At 45.3% G+C, this 25,729-nt stretch overlaps 1 protein-coding gene across 4 annotated transcripts in view; it reads right to left on the minus strand.

The window, feature by feature from the left end:
- TRAPPC9 (trafficking protein particle complex subunit 9) overlaps nt 1-25,729 on the minus strand; it is a 599,687-nt gene that overhangs the window by 534,086 nt on the left and 39,872 nt on the right. For all 4 annotated transcript variants that reach the window (XM_040626149.1, XM_040626150.1, XM_040626148.1 and 1 more), the window contains 3 exons: nt 20,801-20,926; nt 4,963-5,179; nt 708-851 (listed from right to left, as the gene is read on the minus strand). In XM_040626149.1, coding sequence (XP_040482083.1) covers nt 708-851; nt 4,963-5,179; nt 20,801-20,926 — 487 coding nt within the window. The remainder of the gene's footprint in view (nt 1-707; nt 852-4,962; nt 5,180-20,800; nt 20,927-25,729) is intronic.

Below are 25,729 nucleotides of genomic sequence, written 5' to 3' on the forward strand. Positions count from 1 at the left end.
CTGGGGGCGCACAGAGGGGTCCTCGGGGAGGGTAACTGGGGGCGCACAGAGGGGTCCTCGGGGAGGGTAACTGGGGGTGCACAGAGGGGTCCTTGGGGAGGGTAACTGGGGATGCACAGAGGGGTCCTCAAGGGAGGGTAACTGGGGGTGCACAGAGGGGTCCTCGGGGAGGGTAGCTGGGGGCACACAGAGGGGTCCTCGGGGAGGGTATCTGGGGGCACGCACCAGGGTCCTTGGGGAGGGTAAGTGGGGCGCACACTGGGGTCCTCGGGGAGGGTAACTGGGGGCGCACACCAGAGTCCTCGGGGTTCTGCTTATACTTCCCATCTGGCTGCCACTTACAGAAGCGGTCACTTGGTGAGAATTCGCTGAGCGACATGCTTATGAATCGTGCGGCTCTCTGTATAAATGTTATACTTGGATGTTTCTATTTTATGCGATGTAGGCAAAGGGAAGGGGAGCCCACGCAGGAGGCTGAGAGACAGAAGTGGCAGAGCGGTAGAGGGGGCCTGGGGAGGAGAGGGAAGAAGGCATGGTGGGCAGCGGCATCAGGCCCCCCAGGAGGACAGCAAGGGCAGCACAGGGAGCTGAGGGCACAGGGGAGCACGGCATCTCCTCACAGCGGAGGACCGGGAAGCACCACCCACCTAAGCCTGGGTCTGTGCGGGCCAGCACGAAGGGTGCTCCCGTTCACTGAACTCACTCACCTTGATCTGACAAAAAGTCCAGCATGGTCTGCAACAGGAAGGACAAGTGCCTGACAGAAAGAGCAGGATTCCCCATTCTTCGGGACGCGTAGACCAATTCGTGAAGCAAGCGCATCTGGACGGCAGCCCAGCCTCGGTGCGTGCCTGTGGCGGAAGTCACAAAGTGTCCTCAGAGGCCTGGGGGAGGCCGCGCTGGCACCAGAACCAAGGACGCGAGCCTTCCTTGGAAATAATGTAACGGTGTGTGTAAAACTTGTAACTGAAAGACAAATGCCCAACAACCAAACCCAGAGGGCAAGAAAAACACTTCCTGTGTTTAACTCTCCCCAGACAGCTGATAAGGGATATGTTTTCTCATACCATAAAAAGACATGTTTTATGGAATACTTCTTCTCTTCTGCAAAGACACAACTTAAAAATAACCACTTTGAGATCATTACTGTAAGGCTATAACAAAACAGTATGTTTCCAATGGCATGTATTTGAGTTATACAATTTTTTTTCAAAAAAATACTGGTATGTGATGACCCTTCATTAGCAACAAACAAGGACACTAGAAAAATGTGCTTTTTTAATTTAATGTATAAGAAAAACTCATAAAAGCAGACAGCTAAATTAGAAAAAGGTTACCAAAGGACTTTTGTGGCTGCTCCCTCCAAAACAAATTAGCGTGGTTGAAATTTAAGGTGGGGGAGTCGGTTGCACAGCCAGTGGAAAGTACCTCTTTAAGACTACAGAATCTAGGGGCGCCTGGGTGGCTCAGTCAGTTAAGCGACTGCCTTCAGCTCGGGTCGTGATTCCCGGACCCCAGGATGGAGCCCCACTGAGCAGGGAGCCTGCTTCTCCCTCTGCTTATTCCCTACCTGTGCTCCCTGTCAAATAAATAAGTAAAATCTTTAAAATAAAGACCACAGAATCTTAGAGTTATCTATTCCATCTCCCCTCTGGCAACAATTACTACTTTTAAATATTCTCTACCTTGAAATCCTTCATGAAGGAGACCCCATAACGGGATTCCAACACAAACAGGTTATGACACAGTGTTACGTCTGGGGCCCTAAGGGCTGGGCAGAAAAGATGAAGACTCCAACAGGGGCTCCTCTTGCCCCAGCCCTACTGAGCTCCTCTCCCGCTGCCCTGCGCCACACGGATGGCTGGTTCTTTCATGCACTTCTGCTGCATCGCGCACAAATTCCGACCCACAGGCTTTATCCAGCAGTGAGGCACCTGCAAGCTCATGTATTTATTCCTTCCACCAATCCTCAATTTCCTTTGGAGCCAGGATTGTGTCTTATGCACCCAAGTATCCTTAACGCCTAGCGGGATGCCCGGCTCACAGGTGCGACTTCACAGGCATGTGGGTCAAGTGGAAAGCCTGATGAAACACGATGCCTCTATTTTCCAGACATCCAACTTAAGTATGTAGGGTAAAATGACATGATTTCTGGGGTTTGCCCTAAGATACTTCAACAAAGAACAAATAAAAGAAAAAGAGGTAAAAATAAAGCCCATGTGGCAAAGTCTTGATAATCACTTACTCTGGGCAATGATGGGCTCATTGTACTATTCTCTTTAATTTGTATGTATTTAAGTTACTTCATAATAACTTTTTAAATTTAAATTCTTGGAAATGACCAAATCTACACACACACACACACACACACACACACATACACACCAAAAAAACTACCTTAAATCCTAGAGCCTATCTTATAAAAACCTTTTGGAATGTAAAGCCGCAGCACTTCTCATACGATAGGGAAGGACAGAAAGTCAAGTCCGGGCAGTATTTTCATCATCAAAGGAGCGAAGACCAAATGCCAAAACAAAGTAAGAGATTTTTAAAAGGATTAAGAAGCCGAAATCAACTTCATGTCTAACCAAGCCATGAATTCTAAATAACCCAATTCAATTAATCTCAACGTTACGGTATCAAGAAGGTTTTCTCAATTAAAAATTGGGCAAATATCACCATGTTGATTTTATTTTAAATGCATGATGATGCAGTTCCTACCACAGGCAACTGTAAGACTGACTATAAATTTTCTTAATGCTACTGTACAAGTCACAATTGCCATGTGAGTCAAATTGCCCCTCCAATAAAATCTGACTCTTTTTATTTGTAAACCAGATTTGCAACATATGACAAGTAATAACATTGTCAACACTCGCGCATTCAGAAAGTTCTTGATTTGAGAGTTTATTACAACTGTTGCCTTAAAGCAAATCCACTTGCCCTACCAGTCCCTCGTACGAGCTCTTAGGGAAGACTGAATCCCTCACTCGGGAAAAGGCTCCTCTCCATACACAGCATATTCCTAAATCTTCATACACAGCAACACAAAGGAGATTATTAAAGTGATAACCACCAGCCCATTAAGCTGGCAAATACACACAGTTCACATCTGTGTGCCTGCCCTGACTTTCTGTAACCAGCTAGTGAAAATGTTCACTTTGAGAAATGGAAATATATTTTGGGTCCTGAGAATACAATTCACTTTCATTCACAGGTGCAAGGTTTGAGTACATTTCTACTTAATTCTCTGAGAAATGTCTGAAGTGGTCCAGAGCAACAGTGGAGATGGAGTTTAAAGTGATTTTTAATTCCTATTAAAAATACAGCCAGCCAACATTTATCATTTGTACTTTATTTGATCTCACTTCCTAACCTTACCTCTTTCACAAAAGGATGGCAAATGTTTCCTCCCAAAACAGAAGGCTAAGTAAAAAGTACCAAATCACTTGGAGTTCTGCTTATTTGTTTCATTTTTCACAAGAAACACTGTGTTCATCTGCTTTAAAAATTAAGGCCAAGAAATTCTATTCAACAAGTGGGAGCCCACACGTGTGGCTACAGCGGCTCATTAGGGTTTGGTCCTGCGTGACACGTATCTCCTGGGACACCTGCCATGTGCCACCCAGGGGCCAGGGGGGAGTCAGGGGCTCCGCTCTCACAGGCACACAGGCTGGCGTGGGAGGCGGCTGTTAAATCTTCACCCCAACTGATTTTTTTTAAGTAGGCTCCACACCCAGCACAGAGCCTGACTCATGGCTCGATCTCATGATCCTGAGATCATGACCTGTGCCAAGATCAAGAGTCAGATGCTCAACTGACTGAGCCACCCAGGTGCACCAACCCCAACTGATTTTTAAATGCACTTGCAAATTATGGGGTGCCATAAGGAAGAATAACAGGATTTGATAAAAGAGGAAAAATAAGGGGTGCCTGGGTGGCTCAGCGTCAGGTTCCATGCTGGGCATGGGGCCTGCCTGGGATTCTCTCTCTCCCTCTGCCTCTCCCCCCATTCACACATGTACACTCCCTCACTCTCTCTCTCTAAAATAAATAAAATCTAGAAAGAAAGAAAGAAAGAAAGAAAGAAAGAAAGAAAGAAAGAAAGAAAGAAAGAAAGAAAGAAAAAAGAGAGAGAGAGAGAGAGAGAAAGAAAGAAAGAAAGAAAGAAAGAAAGAAAGAAAGAAAGAAAGAAAGAAAGGAAGAAGGGGAGAGAAAGAGGAAAGAAAGAAAAATAAAGGGAGTCTGCACAGGCTGAGGGCCATGGGCAGCTCTCTGCAGAAATGACAGCCAGCCATGACCCAAAGGACAGCCGGCAGCTACACAGTGAGGAGCGAGGGACAGTGTCCAGGAAAAAGGCCTCCGACTCTGGACTCTCAGATGTTATGTAGCCCAGGCGACCTGCTGTCCCTCTGGAGCCAGCTTGGAGTTACAAGTACCTGGAGAGCAGGTGGGACCCTGCCTCCAGGCTCCCTGAAGCACAGTAAGTGGGGATTCCATCCTCCGTGCAACTGGAAACTTTTAAAATACCCTTTATCCTCTCTCTACGGAGCAACCAGGAGATGGCTCTAAAAACTGCCCTCTTCCCGAACACTAACCTCCTCCCTCTCTGGAACGTGGCCTAAGTGAGCTCGTACCCACCTGGGCAGCTCCGACGAGTCTCCCACCAACAACACTGAGCCTTCTGACTGTAAATTCCATAGGCATCTATGGCTTGTCCAGTTATTTCTGCCCTTAACTCCAATCACGACCAGCAGGGGCAGGAAAGGGACCAGCCCCCAAGCAAAGCACCACACTTTCTGTTGTAATTGTATTATAAGTACCCAAGGCCAGGGTGGGGCTCCGTCATTTTTGAACCCACTGCCAACCACAGTGTCTAACTGGGAGAGGAAGTGCTCCAACAATGAATGCAGTTATTGGATTCAAGCGACATCTCCGTTCCAGCAATGAGACCTTCGGTACCTTTGCTGAAGTCTTTGGGGTCCAGCGACAGACTGTAGCCAGGAAGAGTCTCCAGGAGGAGCTTGTAGCAGGCCCTCCAGCCCGGCTCCGAGATGCTCGGGGCCACGCACTGCATAGCGGCCACGCGCTTGAAGAACGCAGACTTTCGGTGGAAGCCAATCAGCTCGTAGAGCTCAGAGAGGATGCTGTACCGCTGGATTTTCTCTTCTTCAGAAAGCTGAAGCACAGACAGGAAGTAAAAAGCTTTTGAGAAAGGAAACACATTAAAAAAGCTTTTTTGTGAAACAGAGACATGACAAAACATTGAGGAAGGGCAGGCCTGGACAGTGCACCATGACGACACTCCAAGAAAAGCACAGAAACAGCATATGTGCAAGTCCCAAAGCCTTTCTGAGGCCCACCTCTTCAAGTTTGCCCTGTCCCTCACTGGGAAGGCCTGTATCGTCTGCAGCAAACGCATTTGCTACGTACCACATAAAGTGTACTTTTAGCTCCTGTATAAAAGAGAAAGAACAACAACTCACCTAGACACTAAGATTTCAGCAGGGACTTTCACCGAATACAAAACTGCTCAAAACAGAGAAACCACGGAACCACATAACCGGACAACGAATCATCGATAATCATAACACCCACACTTAGAATGAAGCCTTTGTTTGCATGTAGCTAGCTGTCCACTTTCCCTAAACCATTTATGGAAGAGACAGTCTTTTCTCCATTGTATATTTTGGCCTCCTTTGTGATAGATTAATTGACCTTATAATTGTGGGTTTATTTCTGGGTGCTCTATCCTGTTTCATTGATCTATGTGTCTATTTTCATACCAGTACTATACTGTTCTGATTACTATAGCGTTGTAGGAGAGTCTGAATTCAAAAGTTGTGATACCTCCAGCTTTGTTCTTTTTTCTCAAGATTGTTTTGGCTATTTTGGGGTCTTTTGTGGTTCCATACAAATTTTAGGATTTTTTTGTTCTAGTTCTCTGAAAAATACCATTGATATTTTGATAGGAACTGCTTTGAATCTGTACATCACTCTGGGTAGTATAGACATTTTAAAAATATTAATTCTTCCAACCCACGAGCATGGAATCTCTCTCCATTTATTTGTGTCGTCTTCAACTTCATTCATCAGTGTCTTATAGTTTTCAGAGTACAGGTCTTTCACCTCTCGGTTAAGTTTATTCCTAAGTATTTTATTCCTCTGATGCAATTGTAAATGGGGTTGTTTATTTCATCTTCTTTCTGTTATTTTATTATTAGTGTACAGATACACAAGGGATTTCTATATATTGACTTTATATCCCACAACTTTACTGAATTCATTATTGGTTCTAATAGTTTTTTGGTTGCATCTTTAGGATTTTCTCTATATAGTATCATGTCATCTGCAAATAGTGATAGCTTTACTTCTTCCTTGCAAATGTGGATGCCTTTTATTTCTTTTTCTTGTCTGGTTGCTGTGGCTAGGACTTCTAATACTATGTTGGATGAAAGTGGTAACAGTGGACATCTGTCTTGTTCCTGATCTTAGAGGAAAAGCTTTCAGCTTTCTACCACTGAGTATGATATTCACGGTGGATGTGTCACACATGGCCTTACCTATGCTGAGGCACGTTCCCTCTACAGAGTCGAAGCACCACTTTCCACTCACACCAGTAATGTATGAGAACTACTGTTGCTCCACATTTGATGTTCACAGTCTTTTCCATTTTAGCCATTCTAAAATGGAATGTGATTTGCATGGAATGGAATGGAATGGCTGTGATTTGCATTTACCCAATAACTAATGACGTTAGACATTTTTTCATATGATTTTTGGCCACCTCTATATCTTCCATCATATAGCATTTGTTCAAATTTTCTGGTCATTTCTTAAATTAGATCATTTGTCTTATTACTGAGTCATAGGAGTTCTTAATATATTCTTAATGTCATATTTTCCCAGTCTGCTGCCCATTTATTTTCCAAAAGAAGGCTTTTGAGAAGCAGAAATTATGAAGGACCTCAATTTATCAATTTATTAATTGTAAAGTAGCTCAATTTATTCTTCTTTTATGGTTAATGTTTTCTGTGCCCTTGCCTAAGGGACTTCCATTTACCCCACAGTCCTGAATATATTCTCCTATGTCTTCCTATAGAAGCTTTGCAATTAGGTCTAGGATCCATGCACATGCAAATTTGAAAGAGACACAGTCTTTGCTCTCTTTGCATACGGTACCAGTTGCAGAGAGATTCCAGTGCAATGAGATACAACCATGAGCAGAGGACTGAGGAGGTCTACACAGGAGAGGCAGGAGTATTTAATGCTTTTATCACATACCTGGAAACTACCAGACCTTCAACTGTAGTTTTAAATATGGAAAAAGATACTGGGGAAGGTAGAAATATTAGTGGTCATAGCCAGTACCTTCAATGAGGCCACCATCTAAATAAAGATCACTAGCCTTGGCCTCCAATCCATCGGAGTTCCCACTGATTCTTTCATGGACACTATTAAGGATGGAAGACTGGAATACTCTGATCATAAGATACTCAACACATCTTCGTTCTAATTTTTCAATAGGCTGTACAGCCACGACGGCTGAGCCCACCAGGGCCCAGACGTTTACGTGAAGCTCCAGTGGAAAGTAACTCAAAGACTACTCAAGACAAGTAGCTTCACTCGTAAGACGGACTCTGAGGGATTCAAATGTTAATTCACTACTCCTTTTCCAACTGGAAAGTAAGTTCACACCTGTTTCACTCCACCAGAAGCAAAGCAGTAAGAGTAGCAGGAAACTCAGACTTAGGAAGAGTCTCCTGGTTATCTGGAAGGATGTACAGACACAGGAATCAGAAAGACCCAAGTGCCAGTCCCAAATCTGCACATTACTAGCTTTGGCACTTCCCTTATTAACAAGGATAATAAAATCTAATCATGACTGTTGGAAAGACTACCTGAAATAACGTATACAGTCAGCATAGCTTAAAGCTCCCAATGAGTGTTCAAGAAAAGGGAAATACCATTGTTAATTAATGCCTTTGATGTCATTGGTGTTAACCCAAAATTAGCCAGCCAGAGATGCTCCTGAAAATGCCTCACCAGCCTTTAGCCTTCCCAAACATGGGCACTGGCAGTGACCTGAAGAACAAGGCCACGGCAGTCACTGTGAGATGGCCTGGTGATGGCACGCCTGCAATGACTGTGAAATAGCAGGGCAGGAAACTGCGGAGACCGTACATTCTCAAGTGTGGAAAACACATTCTGTTTCTACCCACATTTATTTCTAGCTGTAATTATACAGAGAGAAAATATATATTCAAAATTACACAAATTTCCATATATGTGTTTCAAAACAGTTTGGAAAGGAAAGAATGTAACTCTCTTCCCTACATCCCAAAGCAGGGTTACAAGGTTTGTACCAAGGGCCTTCCTTCAAAAGCCATCTGCTAAAGTAACTGGGTCCCTTTTCAGTTTTAATCATTCAAAAGGAAAGGATTAAAAACAAAACAAAACGAAGTTACGTAAGACCTGGTCCCTCAATCCCTCAATGGTTGACAAGGTCATGGAGGAGACGGACAAGCCAACAAGGAGTCACTCTGCTGAGTTCCCAGTGCCAGAGAAGATGGATGGAGGGATGGATGACGTGGGGGCAGTTGTGCCCACGCTCTTGGGTAGGCACCTAAAAGGCTCCTGGAGCAGGTGTACATACCATATGCCCAACACATTGGCAAACATTAGAGAGAGGGGAAACTTTACGAACAATCCACACCCTTAGTCTGCTGACCAAGTGGCAAAGTCAAAGCCAAAGCCTGACTTTGCTCATCCTGATTCCGTTGGACTCATTCTTGGATGATCTTAGAAACCAACTCCTCTGGCCTGGCCTCAAGAAGTCCTGCCTACTTTTGCCATCTCCGGGTTTAGTGAGCAAGCAAGCTTGGGTGTACTCTGAGGACTGCACAGACTTGGACTGTCTTTCCTAGCGTTTATTTTTTAATTCTAAAGAATCCTGAGTTTTCTAAGTATATTCTCCATAAAATCTATTCCCTCCAATGACAACTCATGGAGCCTGAAATTAAAAGCCAATTAAATGAGACCATACCCAGCCAAACTGTCACCCACCCGTCATCACTTTCTTCATATCCTCTCCTGCATGACTGTAATAAACACCTCCCTTCACCGAGCCCACAAAACACAGATTTGTCTCCTCAAATAGAACACGAGCTCCATAAAGAGGAGACTATTCCATATTCACCTCTTAATTCCTAGCATATGCAATATCAATGGATATAATTATGAACATGGCTCTTTCCTTTAAAAAATCTGTTTGGATATTTAAATGAGGCCTTGGGAAAAAGGCAATGTGTTTAGGGTCCAACATCCTGATTCAAAACCTTCTGAGGACCTTTTTGGATTGACTGTTCATTGTTTCACCGAAAACACAATTTCTCATTCCAGGAGGATTTATATATTTCCGCCAGGAGTTTGTGGTCACTCTCATGCCAGGACAACTTTAAATTAAATCCTCAGTTTGGGTTGCTTTTTTTCCTTCCAACAAGATTCAGAGTTTCCTTATTTACTTGCTTTGAGGAGTGGGATTTTTTTTTTTCCCAGTTCACCCTTTCATTAAACATGGCTTGGGGGAGGTCTTGGCTTTACATATGGGTCTGCCATCCAATTCCCAATGGGGGCAGGCCGAAGGCTTACCTCCAGTCCCTCCTACATGGGCTGTTGAAACTGTGTTCCCAGAGCTACGTGGCATTTGCTGGCTTCTGAAGCTCACTTACCTTCCAGGATTCATGCTTTCTAGTTTTTTTGTCACCTGAGGATTTCCTCTTACTTTCCTGCTATACATTTTGAAAACTGCGGGAAAAAGTTTTATTTCTTAATCAGCATTTTTTTAAAAGATTTTATTTATTTACTTGAGAGAGAGAGAGCAGGATTGAGAGCAAGCAGGGGGGAGGAGGACAGGGAGAGGGAGAAACAGGCTCCACACTGAGCAGGGAGCCCAATGTGGATCCTGAGATCATGACCTGAGCCGAAGGCAGGTGCTTAACCGACTGAGCCACCCAGGTGCCCCTTAATCATCATTTTTTTTTTTTAAAGATTTTATTTATTTATTTGACAGAGATAGAGACAGCCAGCGAGAGAGGGAACACAAGCAGGGGGAGTGGGAGAGGAAGAAGCAGGCTCATAGCGGAGGAGCCTGATGTGGGGCTCGATCCCACAACGCCGGGATCACGCCCTGAGCCGAAGGCAGACGCTTAACGACTGCGCCACCCAGGCGCCCCCTTAATCATCATTTTTAAGGAACACCCGCAAAGAGGGTTTTTGAGAGTTCCTGGACCATGATATTGCCAAAACAGAAAATACACTAGTTATCTTCTGAACCTGTGTATTATGACACTTTTTCTGACTAAGACATTCTTTAATTAAAAAAATAATTAAGGGGGTGCCTAGGTGGCTCAGCCAATTAAGCGTCTGCCTTCAGCTCAGGTCACGATCCCAGAGTGCTGGAATCAAGCCCTGAATTGGGCTTCCTGCTCAGTGGGGAGTCTGCTTCTCCCTCTCCCTCTGCCCTTCCCCTCCCCCAACTTGTGCTCTCTCTCTCTCTCTCTCTCAAATAAAAAAATAAAATCTTAGAAAATAATAATAATAATTAAGGCCCCCAGTAGACACACGAAAAGATGCTCAACATCATTCATCATCAGGGAAATGCAAATCAAAACTACAATGAGATATCACCTCACACCTATCAGAATGGCTACAATCAAAAAGACATAAAATAACAGGTGTTGGTGAAGATGTGGAGAAAAAGGAACCCACGTGCACTTGGTAGGAATGCAAACTGGTGCAGCCACTGTGAAAGACAGTATGGAGCTTCTTCAAAAAAAATGAAAAACAGAAATATGATATGATTCAATAATTCTACCACTGGGTATTTACCCAAAGAAAACAAAACCACTAATTAGAAAGATATATGCAACTCTACGTTTATTGCAGCATTATTTACAGAAGCCAAGATTTGGAAGCAGCCCAAGCATCCACTGATAGACATTTATGGATAAGGACAGGATATGGATAATGGATAAGGAAGATATACACACGCACGATGGAATATTGTGCAGCCATAAAATAAAGATGGGATTGTGTCATTGCAACAACATGGATGGACCTAGAGGGCATTATGCAATCAAACTGAGGAAGACAAACACCATAGGACTTCACTCATATGTGAAATCTAAAAAACAAACCAAAACAAAACAAAACAAAAAAGTGGAATCAGACCTATAAATACAGAGAACAAGCTGATGACTAGCAGAGGGGAGTGGGGTGGGGTGATGGGAAAAATGGATGAAGGGGAGAGAGAGGCTTCCACTTACAGAATGAGTAACTCATGAGAATAAAAAGCACAGAATAAGGAATATAGTCAACAATATTGTAATAGTGACGTATGGGATAGATGGTGGCTACTTGTGGTAAGCAGAGCATAGCGTATAAACTTGTCAAATCACTATGTTTTACACCTGAAAGTAATGTAACGTTGTGTGTCCACTATAGTCAAATTTTAAAAATTTGTGGAAAAAATAATAAAAAAATTAAGGTCCCAAATAGGATAGAGACTTAAAGAGGCATACAAAATTAAGAAAGGGGCAAAGCCAAAAAATGAGAAAACAATCTAGAAGGTTAATAAAATACATAGACTACAGATGAAATCAGCAATTCTTAGAAATACCTAATCTAAACATGACAATGAGATAAGATGTCTCTCTTGTCAGGAAAATGACATAAACGTAAAGGAAAATAGAACATAAAATAAAGGCAATTAAATCAAAAACTAGAATTCGAAGTTAGGCAAATTACAGAAGGCTACCACCTACTTCGGCCTCGTTCCTAGAACACAGGCAGGTTTGCTGGCTCTTGCCCGTGTAACCTGAGGCTAGGCGAGGGCTGTACAAAGTGAGCGTACAACGTAAGTGTCCAGCTGTGAAATCAGTGATAAAGAAAGAGACATGGGGGCACCTGGGTGGCTCAGTCGGTTGAGTGTCTGACTCTTGGTTTCAGCTCAGGTGGTGATCTTAGGGTCGTGGGATCGAGCCCCACGTCGGGCTCCACACTCAGCACAGAGTCTGCTTGAGACTCTCTTTCCCTCTGCCCCCACTTGTGCCCACTCTCTCTCTCTCTCTCCCTCTCTCTAAAACAAATAAATAAAGTCTTAAAAAAAAAAAAGAAAGATGAGTTTCCATGACAGAAATGATAATACTGTTCACTTGTAATATAAAGTATGTCTTCGCTTTCAGTGATCAATACTGCAGGGTCCTCAGAGATCGAGGATTGTATGAAAATGCTCAGCTTGGGGACCGACGTCCTCGGTGGGCGCCACAGCTGCACAACGCTGCTCACCCGTGACACTTGACTAAGATGCTCCAAAGGCACGTCAACCTCCAGGTGCGCACAGCGGACCCACGGCCGCCCTCCTCCCAGGCCGCGGGCACTGTCCCAGGACAGAGCACCCCGCTTGCGCCTTCCGCTCCCTCACAGCCCGTCTGTGGTCAGTGAGCAAGTCCCATCAGGTGTGCCTCCCTGAGAGCCGCTCGGGAACGCCTGCGCTGAGCCGGGTAACGGGCTGCACACGTGTCATCTCACGGAAGCTTCACAACAATCCTGGGAAGTCGGGGCATTAGCAGTCCAACTGATGAGAGAAACGCTGCTTCCCTGAGTGAGCCGTGCGGCCACATTGCGGCTAAGGGGCAGAGTTAGGATGAAGACCCCCTGACGGCCAAACCTCAAAGCGGCCTCCTCTGCACCACCCCATCACCTCCTGCCCGGGCTTCCGGAAGAGTGACGCTTTACAGCACCGTACGCCCTTGCTCAAAATCCCCAGTGGCTGCACACCGCTCTGAGGCTAAGCCGAAGGGGGACGGCACGCAGCCTGCACTGCTTCCTGCACCTCCCCGGCGCAGGCCTGCCTGCCCGGCCCCGGGTGCCTCAGCTTCTAGCAGCCACGTTCCTCCCACCACGGGGCTTCCCGCTCGCTATTCCCTTGGACTGGAACTGGAGTTTTGTAAACCCTGGGCTGCCATGCAGGGGTACTGTACCCTGTAAATCTCAAACAGCGGACTCCAATGCCACCCTCTTCGGCACGGATCCAACGCCTACTCTCAGAAAAATGCTCTCAAAGGATGAACCTCAATCTTACTCTTTAGGACTCCCCTTCCTTGAACTTTCATCAGTGCTTGTGGTTCTGTTTCAACAGATGACTGGCCAAGTATTTAGTAGGCTCACTGCAGCGGGCTGTGACGCGCAAGCTAGACCATGTCAGGAGTCGGCTCTGCTCACAACCGCAGCAACGCTACCATGGGGGACGGTTCCCTCGTCCTCACGAGTGCTCCTCCACCACTTACAGCTGTAGTGACTTAATCGACACAAGTGCTAATTAGCCAAGCCCCCCAAACATGACCCTCTTCAAAGAGTCATACGAATTAGGCTTCGAGTACAGCACTCTCACTAGAAATTTATTTTGAAACTAATAGCCCTAGCTATTCTACACATCTGACTTAAAGCATCCGACTAAATACACCCAAAGTTTTTTTTTTTTTAAAGAAATTAAGATGAATGCATCCTGAATAAGCTCGCAGTAACACCCACACTGTGCCCCCCTGCAGGGTCTGATTCAGGTAGCATAACCTGAATCTGGGTGTCTCGTTTATAAAATGGGGAGAGAGAGACTGCTGTGAATAGATTCATTTAACAAATATAGATCTGGCACTTACTATGAATAAAATCTTAGAAATATACAGATAAACAAGACATAGTCCTGCCCTCAAGAAACTCAGCCTTTTATTTACAATAGCATTAAAAAGAATAAAATAATGAGATAAATTTAACAAAAACGTGTAAGACTTGTACACTGAAAACAATAAGAGACCACCGATCTCTTTGTAAAAGACCTAAATATGGAAGACACCTCAGGTTCATGGGATGGAAGATAATATTAAGAAACCAAAACTCCCCAAAGTGACTTACAGCTTCATCCTAATTCCTATCAAAATCCCAGCTGGCTTCCTTGGAGATACTGACCCGCAGATCCCAAAATTCACACAGAAGTTTAAGGGACCAGAATAGCCAACCCAATCTTGAAAAAGAAGAGCAAAGTTTGAGGACTCACACTTCCCAACTTCAAAACTTACTACAAAGCTACCATAATCAAGTCAGTACGGTACTGGCATAAGTATGGATATATAAATCAATGCAACAGAATTAAAAATCAAACCTTACATGTACAATCAATTAATTTTCCACAAGGATGCCAAGACCACTCAGTGGGAGAAGAATGTCCACACGACAAACAGTTCTGGGACAACTGGGTATCTGCCTTCGACAGAATGAACTTGAACCCAACTGCATACGATAAAAATTAACTCAAAATGGATCCAAGACCTAAACACACAAACTAAACCTATAAACTTCCTACAAGAAAACAATCAATCTTCATGACATTGGATTAGGCTGTGGTTTCCAAGATGCAATACCAAGGACATGAGTGATAAAAGAAACAACAGATAAACGGACTTCATTAAAATTAAAAACTGTGCTGCAAAGGACATCATCAAGACAGTGCAATGACCACCCACAGAAAGGGAGAACATTTTTGCAAAGCATATATCTGATAAGAGACTAGTATCCAGGATATATAACAAACTCTTACAACTGAACAGTAAAAAGAAAACAAAACCCAATTTAAAAATTGGCAAAGAATTTACATGCATTTACCAATAGCCAATAAGCATAACATCATTAGCCATCGGGGAAATGAAAACTGAAACCAAAATGAGCATTTCATACCCAGCAGGACGGTCATAACGAAAAGCTGGACCATAGCAGTCGTCAGTGAGGATGTGAAGATGTGGGAACTCTCACACATTGCCGTACGGACAATGGTGCGGCTGCTGTGGAAAACAGTCTGGTAACTGTGCAGAACGTCAGACACGGAGCCACAGGGTGACCAGCAACGCCACTCCCAGGTATATACACCCAAGGGAACGGGAAACTTATGTCGCTACAAAAACTTACACATCAGTGTTCATAGCAGCTTCATTCAGAAACAGCCAAAGGTGGAAACAATCCAATTTCCATCAACTATGATAGAATAAACAAAACGTGGCATGTCCACACATTGTGGCACATCCGCACGATGTGACATATCCACAGCTATTACCCAGCTGTGAAAAAAGAAGGAAGTACTGATTCCTGCCACCACATGGAGGAACCTTGAAAACGTTACGGTCAGTGAGTCAGCCAGACACAAAAAGACAAATACTGTCCTTTTAGGTGAAAAGTATATACGTGTTCGTTGTACTACTCTCGTGACTCTTCTGAAAGCCTAAAATCCTTCAAAATAAAGTGTACAATAGATTAAAAATACAAAGTCCTCACAGGAGGGCTTTAAAGATGAAATGCGGAAACGCGCGCAGGGCTCTTGGTACGAGGCCTCGCACACCCGCACACGGTCACGGCCACAGGCACCCAGAGGAGCGGCACCAACGCCCATGAGCACTGCGCTCCTCACGGCGGTCTGCGCCTCGGCCCCCTGACACACGTTAGTGAGGGCCTGCTCTCCGACAAGCGTGCTTGGCCGGGGACTACGGAGACCGCTAAGACATGGCCCCCGCTCTGACTCCACGTGCGCTACCAAACTTTGTTATTTAAATGTATCACTTTAATATTCAGTTCCATTTTTAAGTAACTACTAGGCTAAGCAGCTTAGAATTTCAAAAGGCAGTAAGTGTCTGTGATTCTGTTTATGTATTTATTTACATTCTGCCTCATTCTAAAAAAAAATCTAAATCAACTTTTTAAACACAATTTAGCAACAACAACAACAAAAAGATAAAAATGAGGGTGAGGAGAAACTGAGGACGGAACAGACAGAACGAGGGGATGGAAATGATAAAAATGCGTGTGCCGAAGGAGGTGGATTTCCGTAAGGGCGACTGCAGACTCCGAGAGCTGAGGCAGGAGGACAGACCATGAGCTCCAAGAGTCCAGGTGCCCCCCCGAGATGAAGACCTACAGCACGGGGCACCCCCCACGAGGCAAGTCCTGGAACAGCCTTCCCATCCCGGAGCGCCTGTGCTGACCGAACACGTGGGGCTGCGTGGGGCACCTGCTCTCACCCCTCCCTTCTCTCCTCGGCGTGCTGGGCTCCAGCGCAAGGACTGAGCCAGACCCCATGGCCTCACACGCAGCTCCTCACCTGAAGCCCAACTGGCAGCACAGACCCGCCCATCTGCTCCTTTCTCTACAGCTCTGAGGTTTCCTTCTATGCCTGCTCCCCACAAAACCACTCTCCTAAATACAAGAACGCCACGCCGTATGTTGTTCAACCAGACATTTCTCCGTTCCCTCTCTCCTTTCCCTTCTCAGTAAGGAACTCGACTTTCCTCCCTCCCCATGCAACCGTCTCCTTGCAACAACTATGAACTCCCCACACACCATCCTGGAAGCCGGGTGCCCTGCTGCCGGGGCTGACACGTCTGTCTTACCTAGGCTGTATCTTCACACTTCTCCCCTCTATTGTAAAAAGCCTTTCCTGAATCTCCCCATCCCTCTGATTTTGAGCTTAATTTGACATAAAGTTCCGAGGTTACAATATTCATGTGCGTATCTACCAGCTTTTGCTGGGTTTCCTTAGCAACAGCTTCATTAAGGAACTGCAGCAAGAAGTTTAAAGAGGCTATTCTTATATCTGAACAGAGTAGCCCGCATAAAATTTAAATGGCTCTGAAGAGAAAATTAACCAGAGACAAAGAGGTCACAGATTGTAGTCAAGAGAATCATGAGCCAAAATGTTCTTAAATGGCCCAGAATCATTCCTGAACATCTGGTCTATAGCAGGCATTGGTGCTGGGATGAACATACGCTGGTCCTACAGCATGCTCTCGTGTCTGCTAAGGTACGGGGCTCTTTCCAAGTTTTTCAAACAGTTTCTTACTACCACTTTCTCTTATTGTCACCTACCATTTCCTGTAAAAATAGTTCATTTTATAAAATATTACAGTACTTCAAAAATAAATTCAAAATGGATGAAAGACTTAAATGTGAGGCAGGAAACCATCAAAATCCTGGACGAGAACACAGGCAGCAACTTCTTTGCCCTCAGCCGTAGTAACTTCTTACTAGACACGTCACCAGAGGCAAGGGAAACAAAAGCAAAAATGAACTATCTGGACTTCATCAAGATAAAAAGCTTTTGCACAGCAAAGGAAACAGTTGACAAAACTGACAGGTAACTTTCAGAATCAGAGAAGATATTTGCAAATGTCTTCTCAGATAAAGGGCTGGTAGCCAAAATCTATAAAGAACTTATTAAACTGCACCCCCCCCAAAAAAAGAAAAACAGTTAAGAAATGGGCAGAAGACATGAACAGACATTTCTCCAAAGAAGACACCCAAATTGCCGCAGACACAGGAAAAGATGCTCCACGTCCCTTGGCATTAGGGAAATGCACATCAAAACCACAATGACATAGCACCTCACACCAGTCAGGACGGCCAAAACGAACAAGTCAGGAAACAACAGATGTTGGCAAGGATGCGGAGGAAGGGGAGCGCTCTTACACTGTTGGTGGGAATGCAAGCTGGTGCAGCCACTCTGGAAAACAGTGTGGAGGTTCCTCAGAAAGTTAAAAGTAGAGCTACCCTATGACCCAGCAATTGTATTACTAGGTATTTATCCAAAGGGTACAAAAATACAGATTGGAAGGGGCACCTGCACCCCAATGTTTATAGCAGCAATGTCCACAATAGCCAAATCGTGGGGAAAGCCCAGATGTCCATTGAGTAATGAATGGATAAAGGAGGTGTGGTCTATATATACAACGGAATATTACTCAGCCATCAGAAAGAATGAAATCTTTCCATTTGCAATGATGTGGATGGAACTAGAGTGTATCATGCTAAATGAAGTAAGTCAGAGAAAGACAAATACCACATGATTTCACTCATATGTGCAATTTAAGAAACAAAACAGAGGAACATAAGGGAAGGGAGAAAAAAGTGAGAGGGCAGCGAATCATAAGAAACTCTTAAAGACAGAGAACAAACAGGGCTGATGGAGGGAGGTGGGCGGGGATGTGCTAGATGGGGGATGGGCATTAAGAAGGGCACTCATTGTGATGAGCACCGGGTATTACATGTAAGTGATGAATCACTAAATTCTACTCCAGAAACCAATATTGTGCTGTATGTTAACTAATAAAATTTAAATTTAAATTAGAAAAAAAAATTTAAAAATAAAAAAATAAAAAACAAAAGATGTGCACTTATGTCCCCACTGTGAAAACAGCTGTTGTACCGTGAAAGCCAAAACCCTCAACTTCCACGTGCAAGGCCGCTCTGGCTGCACCGGGCCCTCCCCCCGCCTGCCCCAAGCACACGGTCTGCAGTCCCATGGCTTCAGGCCTTCTTGGTGACCCCCCACCCCCGTCCCCACCAGACTGTGACACCTGCAGAGCTGCCGCAGGGCAGATCCCACGACAGTCCCAGACACAGCACATCTCATCTAAACCAGTCCTTCCCGTCGCCAGGAGAGCTTGCTATTCTACCATTTCACACAGAGACGTTAAGAGAGGGGCGGAGGGATTTTGCTGGCGGTCACGCAGCTAATAAGGGGCAAGGACGGGGCGTGAGCCCAAGCCTGTCTGACGGCCCTCCAGGCCTGCAGGACTCCACCGCGTGAACTCCCATGAGGACCACCCCCCACGCACCTGACGAGCCCACGGTCTCCACGCTCACAAGGGCTGGCCCCTGCCTGCCTACAAAGTGGCTTCCCCTCAGGAACAAACCGCTCAGGCCACCGAGGGACTGCCACTCCACACTCAGAGTCTCTGTGGTGCTGTTTCCCTTACACTAAATGGCCCAAACGCGGCAGGATTTTTCTCTTTGTGGTTTATTTGTTGGTACTGGGTTTACTGGCTTCCCTCTGTTTCTGTCTCTCCCTGCGGTGTCTTATTTGCTCCAGCAGCCTCCCTGCCCGTCTGAGCTGGGAGTCACTGTGACGAGGGGCCTGAGGGGCAGTGAGGTGCTTCCCAGGGAAGAGAAGGAAGCACAGATCGGCCACACCACCTGCACAAGGGAGTGAAGCCAGAGCCCCTGTGCTGAAGTGTTACGCTAAAATATTTATCACTTTATAGATTATGGCTATAACATAGAAGGTATCAAAATAGGCAGAAGGATACACACCAACCCAGGGACGTTCATTAGCTCCAGTTTTGTTTCTATTTATTTTATTCCTATTTTGAAAACGAAGAATCTCTAGTCAATATGGCAAAATATTAATGTGTTAAATCTGGATGTAGAGGCCTGAGTGTCTTCTTATTCATATTTTTTATGTGCCCACAATATAAAATGACTCTAGTCTCTCTCCCTTCTCCCAGCCCCAACCCTCCCTCTCGCCTGAGCCCCAGGCCCACATATCTAACAGGTTTTTCACTAAATCCACCAGTGAACCTATCACCTTTCCCCCCAAAGCACCCTCTGCAGCTCTCCCTCTCAGAGCACAGCATGGGCATTGTGGAGCCAGAGCCTGGGCGGCAGTCCGGCTGACCCTCCCCTGAAGTCCCCCATCATTCCCCTTGTACCACCGTGTGTATAGTCCGCTCCCTCTCTCCCTTCGGCACTGGAAGCACCTGTCTGCCCACCCAGCCCCACATCACTCCTCCCTACTTGAGATGAATGGGATCATTCCATTCCCGTGCCTGTACGGCCTTTCCTCTAAAACCCACTGTGCTTAGAATAAACTACAAACCCTTCCCCTGGCCAACAAGACCTCCAGCTCTGACCCGGGTCCCTCTCTCAAGCTCCCCCTCCAGCCTGTCTCCACATGGTCCGGGTCCTTCCAGGGAACGCACTCTCTCTGGTTTCAGGCTCACTCCTGCTGAGCCATCTTCCAGAATGCTCGGTTCCCACCTCCCCCTCTCCTGGCTATCTCCTATCCATGCTTCCCATCCCAGCTTGAAGCTCACTGCCTCAGACAGCCCCGGGCCCCACACCCTCCACCACCACCAAACTAGCTTAAATCCATTTGCCACTTGCTCCCCGCCCCCTTTTTCTCACGCACCCCACCACCGAAGGTCTATCTTTACCACAAAGCTGTCAGCTGGTAGAAGGCAGAACCTGCCTTCTCCACGCTTCCTTCCCACCCCCCACACAGCCTGCACTCAGCAAAGAGTTACTGTGTGGCAGTCACCTGTGTTCCGCTCCCAGTCACAGGTCCTTAAGCAAGCTGCTGAGCGCTGGAGACTTAGTTGCCCCGTCCATAAAAATCCAAGTCATACTAGCTAAACATCTCAAAGCTTTCTAGACTAGCAGCTTCATGATTTTGCAGTAGCAATCTACAACTAGGAGTTTTAATGATTGCTTTAGTAAAATCCCATCCAGATGCAGACTGAGCAGCCTTTGTTGAGTGCCTACTGTGTAACGTGAGCTGTACAAAGGACTTCCACAGACTTCATGTTCCAGAAACACATACAGGGTGACAAATGGCAGTCACATCCCAAGTGACAAGAGTGAGGCAAGAGGCACAGAGCTCCTTCAAGGTCACAAAGCTGGTAAGAGGCAAAATGGTTTCTCCAATCAAGAAAAAATTTAAGGATAGACACTGTGAGATTTTGAAAGTAAAGTATCATAATGTGAAGAAATAAAACAAGTAGCCACATTAATCAGGACATCAAGCTCTGGCTGCAGAGCTGGCACCGTGCCGCACTGAGTCCCAGTGCAGCAGAGTCAGACGGGTTCGTGAGCAGAAGCTCCAAAGAGCTGTGCGAACTCGTCCGCAAGCAGGACGCACACCCACCTGCCGAAGATTAATGTACACAGCGTTCTGGAGAAACTCTGAGGCTTCCATGCTCCGCTTCTGGATGGCGAGGACACGCACAGCCTTGACACACGCTTCTAACTCAATCACTCCAGCGCTCTTGTACTGTAGGGAGGAAGGAGGAGCTTGTCAAAGGAAGAGCAAAGATTCTCTGTCGTACCGTGAAAGCCGTACCATGGGGCCTCTGGGACCCCGCAGCGCACTTCCCCAAGCTCGGGGACCTGACAGTCCCCCCACGGTGCGGAGAGGGGGATGGAGGTTTGTGTTTGAGAAAGCCCATCTGTTATGGGGTCAGAGGAGGTTGGTGGATTGAACCCACAAATGCACAACAGCTGGATATTTTACAAAATTTCAAAATATTGTCAATGGATACTTGCCTCCATTTCCACTTAGCATCTCCCGTACTTTGAAACACCTTTAGACTCTCTCACACCTGCTGAAGTTGTAAATCCATTTGACTTTGCGCAAACATTCTAGCTCCCTGTATCCTTGTGTGCCCTCCACTTAAGTATTCCACGCCTTTCTGATTTGGTCTCCAAGTTACTTGGTCCTGCTTCTCAGCTCAGAGATGAAGGACAAACGAAGACAGAGTAGACAGAAAAGCCATCCCGGCCTTTATTCCCCACTTGATAGTAATACTGGCTGAGTGCTCTCAAGCCTCGCCTCCAGAGCTCACGGCTCTGCCCGAGGTAGCTTCCAGCCAGGAGAGCAGCCACGCACGTGGCTCAGAGGCTGGAGGAGCCTCCAGAGCGCCCCAGGCCCTCTCTCCAGTGTCCTCTCCCCAGCGCCTGTGCCCCGCCCAACGCTACACTACGGAACTCTGCACGCTGACTGTTCTGCTGCCTGATTTCTTTTCCACTCTAAACCTGTTTTGTCTTTTTTCCTAAGTTCCCGAGCTGGAGTGATTTTCAGTTGAGCTATCTGAAAAAACTTGCAGTTGAAGAAAAGGTTTACAGAGGTGAGTCCCTGTACACGAGCACCCAAGGGTGAGGAGGTCCCTCACCAATACTCTTCACGGGCATCAAACATGGGGAGTCGCCCCGTTCCATCACGTGCGTACTGAGAGCTCTGGAGGCCTGGCAGGCCTACCTGCCCATTTACCAAGTATGACAAAGCAAAGGCAGAATCGCTCGTGCTTCTTACTAATTTCTATAAGGTAGAAAAAGAAATCGTACAGAAGGGCAGGCCTCCATGTTCCTCTTTTCAAATACGTGACACGTCTACAATTCATGATATATTACAACAATTATCAGACACAATCATAAAAAGAAACTATACCTACCTAACCACCAACTCTGAGGTCAGAAATCTACCAATTTTTATATATCATTTAACAACAACAAACTAACATAAGGACTTTATTCCACTGAAATTAAATAACTTCTTTTCCTTCAAAACCCTTAAAACTTCCATTTAGGTGAGAATAAAAGTCAACTCTATTTTTTCACATAATTTATGTAACATTTACATATTTTTAATTATATTACAAAGAGATTTAAACTGCGATCATAAAAAATTCTTCATACATTAGTAGAAAGGTGTCCATAATCAGCAGGGATTAGGAAAAGAAAGGACAATTACTAACTGCCTACGTACCTAGTCTCCCACAAGCATTTTCCTCGAACAAAAGCACAGGGATCAACACCCATTCTCACTAGTAGGTTCTCGGTAATTACCCACCAGCACAGGTCCCCGCATATACAAGCAATTCTTCAGGAATTGGCTCATTCAATTCTAAAACAAAAACCCTAAAACAAATATTACCCTTATTTTAGGTCCCAAAATGAGACCTAAAAAAAGTAAAGTTTCTGGCCCAAGGTTACAAAGCTAGTAACTGGTGGAGGCAGGATTTGAACTCAGGTCTGTCTGACTCCAAAACTATGGTGGCAATATCATTCCATTAGGGACAAAGTGACCTTCTCTGGAGAGGCCACACAAACATAGCTAAAGGCAGGTGAACACTGAGAACTCTGCCCAACACTGTAACTCAAGCAAGGAGGGTCCTCTGCCTCCCCATCCTAGCTGCCTTTTCATCTGTGTGTACAAGACATAAGACCTGGCTTCTGGTCCAAATAATGCCACTGTGTGACTTTGATAGAGTCACCTAACCTCTCTGGACTTCAGCATCTCAGCTATGGAAAGGTATGGGGCCATACGTTCTCTAAGGTTCCTTCCAACACCAGTATCTCAGCAGAAGGTCTGTGTCTCTAGTCACCAGTTCTAATACGAAAGAATTTCCTGGGCCACCAATCAGAAATCTAATAAAAAAATCATTCGTGAAGCCACCAAGAGTCTGCTTAAGCGAGTTTGCAATCACTCGCAGTGAATGAAAGCCAAAGGTGGTGCTTCTCCCTCGGTAAGCGGGAGGTAGCCTGATGAGAGTGTGTGTGTGTGTGCGTGTGTGTGTGTGTGTACACAGATCAAATACACTCAGATCTGGACAGCGCACAAATATTCTTGGACCGCTGTCACCTCATGGTGGTGGAGGACATAAGAGGAAAGAAGTAAATGAAGCAAACAAATGAAAATATAGCCAGAGGGACAGGCAAGACATCCATTTGCTGTATTTGTGTCCCCTACACAACATGAGGAACTGGTTTCTCCCAGACGTCTTGCTGAACACGTATTCAACCAGGGAAGGAGAGACGGTGACCAGTTCTTTAGGAGCAATACGAATGAGCCTGCCACTGCCGTAGGCATTAATAGATACAAACCGTTTACCCTGATTGAAAACGCGACGCAGCAAGGCTTCATGTCACCACCAGAGAGAAAAGGAACCTGAGCTGAAAGAGAGCGCATAGCTGCACTGAAGTCAGACGGCCGGGAGACACGGGAGGAGAGCCTCAAACCCAGCTCCTCTACTCTTTCCACTCTCGGGACTGGAAAACGCATCACCCATGGCCGCCTGACGCCCGTGCTGCACCCACGGCAGACACGTCTCGAATCCTTACTGACTCGGTGCTGCGGGCAGCCACTAGCTTTCAGTGAGACCTGGCTGGACAGGTGGCACACACCTGCCATGCCCACAGGGCTCTGCCACAGAGGAAGGAGAGCCTGGGTCCTGCGCACGGCCAGAGCTTCCTTCCCTGCCCTAACCTGGGTTCCTCTGTTTCTCCAGCCCAAAGCACTCACTACACTGCTAGAAGTAGTTCTACAAGCCACGTGACTCTTCTCCATCTGTCTGCCCACTGACAGAGCTTGGCTATGATCACTTTGATAATCTTGGAAACAATTAAAAAGACAGAAAAGCAAGGACTCTGGAAAAAGTACTTAATACTTACAATTTTTAACTAGCCACTTACAAAATGAGTATTGAAACATCAATCTGCCTTTCTATGTATCAGCTATAAGCAGTTCAAAAATACAATGGCAAAAAAATCTCACCCACAAAATTAACAAAAACACGATAACTAGGAATAAACTTAAAAACAAGCTCACATTCTCGATGAAGACAACCGGAACTGTATCGTGGGACTTAAAATAAGATGTTAATAATAATGCAGAGATGTTAACATATTCTACAGAAAAAAGTAATTTTGTAAAGATATAAGTTCTCCTAAAAATAATTCAAAACTTATTGCAAGCCCCATGAAAATTCCAATCTAGTTTTTTGGGGTTTTTTTGGGGTTTTGTTTTTTTTTTTGGTAACTTGAACAAAATATTTCAGAATTCTTTAGGAATAATAAAGTCAAGGGGCGCGTGGGTGGCAAGCGGTTAAGCATCTGCCTTCGGCTCAGGGCGTGATCCCGGTATTATGTGATCGAGCCCCACATCAGGCTCCTCTGCTGTGAGCCTGCTTCTTCCTCTCCCACTCCCCCTGCTTGTGCTCCCTCTCTCGCTGGCTGTCTCTATCTCTGTCAAATAAATAAATAAAATCTTTTTAAAATAAATAAATAAATAGATAAATAAATAAATAAATAAATAAAGTCAAAATACTAGCCAAGAAAATCTGGGATCAGAGGAAGGAATTTTAAAGAAAAGAAGACACCCTATAATATATTAAATAAACTACAGGAAATAAAATATCGTGATGCAAGACTAAGAAAAAAATTTGTAAAAAGGTCAGACTTAGACTCTAATAAATGAATAAGCAGGATTTCAAATCAGAGAGAAAAGGTATTAATTCAATAAGTCACGGTAGAACAATCAGTAACCTGGAAAAAATAAACGATATTGCTGTGTCATAATGTACACAAAATAAGTATAGGTAAGGAGGTAAATATTTTAAAATGCTAACAACAGGGGCCCCTTGGTGGCTCAGTGGATGAAGCATCCAGCTCTTTTTCGGCTCAGGTCACAATCTCAGGGTCGTATGATCAAGCCTGGCATCAGGCTCCACACTCAGCACAGAGTCTGCTTGGGATTCTCTCCCTCCCCTCTGCCCCTGCCCCTGCTCATGGGTGCATGCATGCATGCTCTCTCTCTCTTTCATTAATTAATTAATTAATTCTTTTTAAAAATAATAATAATAAACTGGTTAAATAATTCTACCCCTTTTCATCTCTATTGGAGAAGGAATTTGAGGAGTAACTTGAAAAGAATTTATGATAAATGTAAATGTCACGTCCAGTGATTAAATTCCCAGAAATCTTAACTAAAGGAATAATCACACAGGAACACAAGAATAGGGGCACCTGGGTGGCTCAGTTGGTGAAGCATCCAACTCTGGGTTTCAGCTCAGGTCACGATCTCAGCGCTGTGAGATCCAGCCCCGCTTCGGGCTCTGTGCTCAGCACAGAGTCAGCTTAAGAATTCTCTCTCTCCCTCTGCCCCTCCCCCTCCCTCTGCCCCTCCCCCCTCCTCTGTCCCTCCCCCTACCTCGTGCTTGCTCGCTCTCAAATCAAGAAAATCTTTAAAAAAGGACACAAGAACGTATGTACGAAGATGTTCGCTGCAGCACTGCTTTCC

This window comes from Ursus maritimus, unplaced genomic scaffold (assembly GCF_017311325.1).
Source record: "Ursus maritimus isolate PB19 unplaced genomic scaffold, ASM1731132v1 scaffold_9, whole genome shotgun sequence".
Classification (NCBI taxonomy): domain Eukaryota; kingdom Metazoa; phylum Chordata; class Mammalia; order Carnivora; family Ursidae; genus Ursus; species Ursus maritimus.